Source organism: Morus notabilis, unplaced genomic scaffold, assembly GCF_000414095.1.
Source record: "Morus notabilis unplaced genomic scaffold, ASM41409v2 Scaffold625, whole genome shotgun sequence".
Lineage (NCBI taxonomy): Eukaryota > Viridiplantae > Streptophyta > Magnoliopsida > Rosales > Moraceae > Morus > Morus notabilis.
Window position 1 is genome coordinate 653,397 of NW_010357688.1, and position 3,272 is coordinate 656,668.

Below are 3,272 nucleotides of genomic sequence, written 5' to 3' on the forward strand. Positions count from 1 at the left end.
TTTTTATGTGTGAATTTTAAAATTTAAACGGATTTACGAGATGATGTATTTGAATGCCAACTCCTTAAAAATGGTAATTTTTTCAATTCGTTATGAATCATAGGCTGAATTGTAAGAGGATGCCTAAAAAAAAAAAAAAAAAAAAAAAAAAAAAGAGAGTTAAAAAGGGCAGATTGCGTAATTTGGACAAGGGAGCGTCTTTATTGAACCCAATTCCTCGGCCCCAACAGTCAAACCCAAGGCTTGGGCCCAATAATATAACAGAACATATTTTTGTTTTTTCTTATGTTTTTTTGCAAACAATTAAATCTTCAATCCTAACCACACATTTTTTACTACAACAAAATATCTTGTCCTTCCAATCTGTCTCGATATTTTCAACCCCCAAAAAAGCTACTCATAATAATGCCGTCAGATTCAGTTTCGAAAACCAGACCAAGCAGAGCTTGTTCTATTGAAGTTACCAGAGTAACCCTCCATTTTCTTTGCCTTGGATCAACAGTTGCAGTTGTTATAAGTGGAAAACTGGGAGGGTATATTGGGAGATACGATTAAATTACAGAACTCCTTTGAGCCAGTTAACTTTTTCCTCTCTGTCTTGTTGGTCTCCGTAAAAGAAAAAAAATTAAAATATTACCCTGTCGAGTAAATCTGCCACGCCCCACCACTAGAAAGTGGGCGATTTCATTATCTATTTTATTTGTTAATTAGTATTAGTAATACCCTTTTAAGTTCAAATTGTGTTTTTATTCTTTTTATTAGTCAGAGGGAAAATATTGAATTATCGGGCGTAAATATTTAAATTCTATTTATTTTATCAATTTAAATTAAAAATTAAAAATTAAAAATTTTAATTTTTAAATTAATAAATTAAATGAGTCCTAAATATATTTGTAATATCTCAAGAGAATAATTTATTGATAAGTCTAAGAAGACACTGTTCTTTTTAACATCAATAAGTGTACGATACTATTTTTAGCTGCTAAATTTTTATCGTTTTTTATTCAACATTTATCTATGTTTTAATATAATATACTTCTAAGTGATTTTAAAGTAAAAACTTTAGATTACCTCAAAATAATAAAAAAAAATAGAACTTACAAGCTGTGTTGTGTCAATGAAATATTATTTAACTCTAAAAAATAAGTATATTTTTTTATCATATTATATAACAAAATATTTTAAAATTGCATAACACCAATGAAACATTTCTTTCATTATCTAATCACTATCACATAATTCAATTCTTCATATTAAAAACTCAAATTATGACAGGAAGAAACTGGTGTTCTCTTCAAGTGAAAAAAAAAAAAAAAAAAAAAGGATGATTATGTTTTACGCGTCTTGGGTGAGAGTGGGGTTGAAGTGACTGACAGGAAGCCCAGCAGGGAGATAACTACGTCTACAGACAAAAGCCACATAAAAAAAATTAAAAAAAAATAGAAAAGAAAACTATAGAGAGAGAGAGAGAGAGAGAGAGAGAGAGAGGGGGAAGGCACTTTACCACTTTTATATGTTGCACGCATCCAAATAGCAGAAAACAGAGGGAAGACAAAATACTCCAAAAAACACACCAGAAGAGGAGGAGAAGCCAGGAGAACCCACCAAAGCCAAACCACACCAACAGAAGAAGAAAGAAAGAAAGGAAGAAGATGATGACTCAAGAAGAGGAAAGCCAAAAAGAGGAGAAGAAAAATGGGTCTTTGTGGTCTTCCTGTTTCTAACTATTACAAAACACAATTTGACTTTCAACTCATAATAGAGAGAGAAGAGAAGCAAGTGGAAGAAGAAGAAGCAACATCAACAACGAAACTAAGGTGTGTGTGATGAGTTTCTAAAAAAATTTGTCTTTGTTGAGCCTCTAAAAACTCTCACCTTCCTCTTCCTCAAAAAAAAAAAAAAAAAAAAATCCCAGTTCTTTTTTTGTGCTTTGTTATTTGAAAAAAAAAAGAAAAGAAAAAAAACTGGAGGTTTTTGGGGTGTCGTTGGGCAAAATTGTTGTGAATTTTGTTTTGTGGTTTTGCTTGCTTTAGATGAAGGCCATGCCCCTACCCTTTGAGGAGTTTCAAGGGAAGGGGGTGTTAGATTTCTCTTCTTCTTCATCGTCTTCTTCAGATTCACCACAAAACTGGACCACTCTGAACACCACCACCACCACCATAAACACAACCCCAAACACAAACACAACAACCTTAACCATCAAAAAAAGCAGCAAAGACAAGAATTGCTATGTGGGCTCTGAGCCCACCTCAGTTTTGGACGCCAGAAGAAGCCCAAGCCCTCCCACTTCCTCCTCAACCCTGTCTTCCTCCCTCGGCGGCGGCGGCGGCTCTAACAGCGGTGGTGGGTCCCACTCCACCGACACCACCCCCACCGGCGTGGCTGCGGCGGCGGCGGCGGTATCCGACCACCACCACAACCAACTCCCACTGACAACGACATTTCTAGAAGAAGAAAAATGTGGGCTTGGAATGGAGGATTGGGAAAGCGTCTTGTCTGAGTCACCGGGTCAAGAGCAGTCCATTTTGAGGTTGATCATGGCTGATGTTGACGACCCTTCTCTCGGCCTCAACAAGATTTTGGAAACCACAACAACAACGACAACACCAACAACTGGAGGTAGCGTTTCTCATTCTCAAGATATGGAATTCAATGCCGGTTTTGGAGTTGTGGATGATCAGGTAGGGGGGTATGGTTTTGAGCCTCCTAATATTATAGACCCCCACTCTTTTTCTTCTTCTGATTTCCATTTTACCAATAATGTCAGACTTGCCCAAAACACAAACCCCACCATGTTTTCTCCCAACAATCTCTTGCCGGTTTTTCATAATCAGCAGCAGTTGATGGAGTCTGTTGTGGATGCCAAGCCTCAGATTTTCAATAACAACCCCCAGATGGTGATGATAAACCAGAACCAAGCGGCTCAGTTCTCTCACCACAACCCATCATCAGCGTTGGTCATGCCTTTGACATATGCCCACTTGCAAGAACACCATGTGGTTTCACCCCCACCTGCCAAGAGGCTCAACACCGGTGTTGGTGGTCTTGGTGGGCCCAATTTTCATGTCCAGCAGAAGGTTCAGTTTCCTTACACCGGCCAAGAACAGCAGCTCCAATTGCTCTCACACCAGATTAGGCCAGCATTGAACACAACAACAGCAACAACAGCCATGGGAGTGATGAAGCAGAAGAGTGGTGGTACTGCTACTGCTACTGCTACTAGTGATGAGCAATTACTGGTGGGGAGCCAACCTCACCAGGTTGTTCAGCAG

The 3,272-nt window shown here is 38.2% G+C and overlaps 1 protein-coding gene across 2 annotated transcripts in view; it reads left to right on the forward strand.

Moving 5' to 3' along the window:
* The first annotated feature begins 1,447 nt into the window (after window positions 1-1,447).
* The window catches only part of LOC21403759 (scarecrow-like protein 6), a 3,219-nt gene continuing 1,394 nt past the window's right edge, over window positions 1,448-3,272 (forward strand). Inside the window, exon 1 of one of the 2 annotated variants that reach the window (XM_024173872.1) lies at window positions 1,448-3,272. In XM_024173872.1, coding sequence (XP_024029640.1) covers window positions 2,034-3,272 — 1,239 coding nt within the window. In that variant the 5' untranslated portion in view covers window positions 1,448-2,033. The other variant, XM_024173869.1, reaches the window with a different exon arrangement.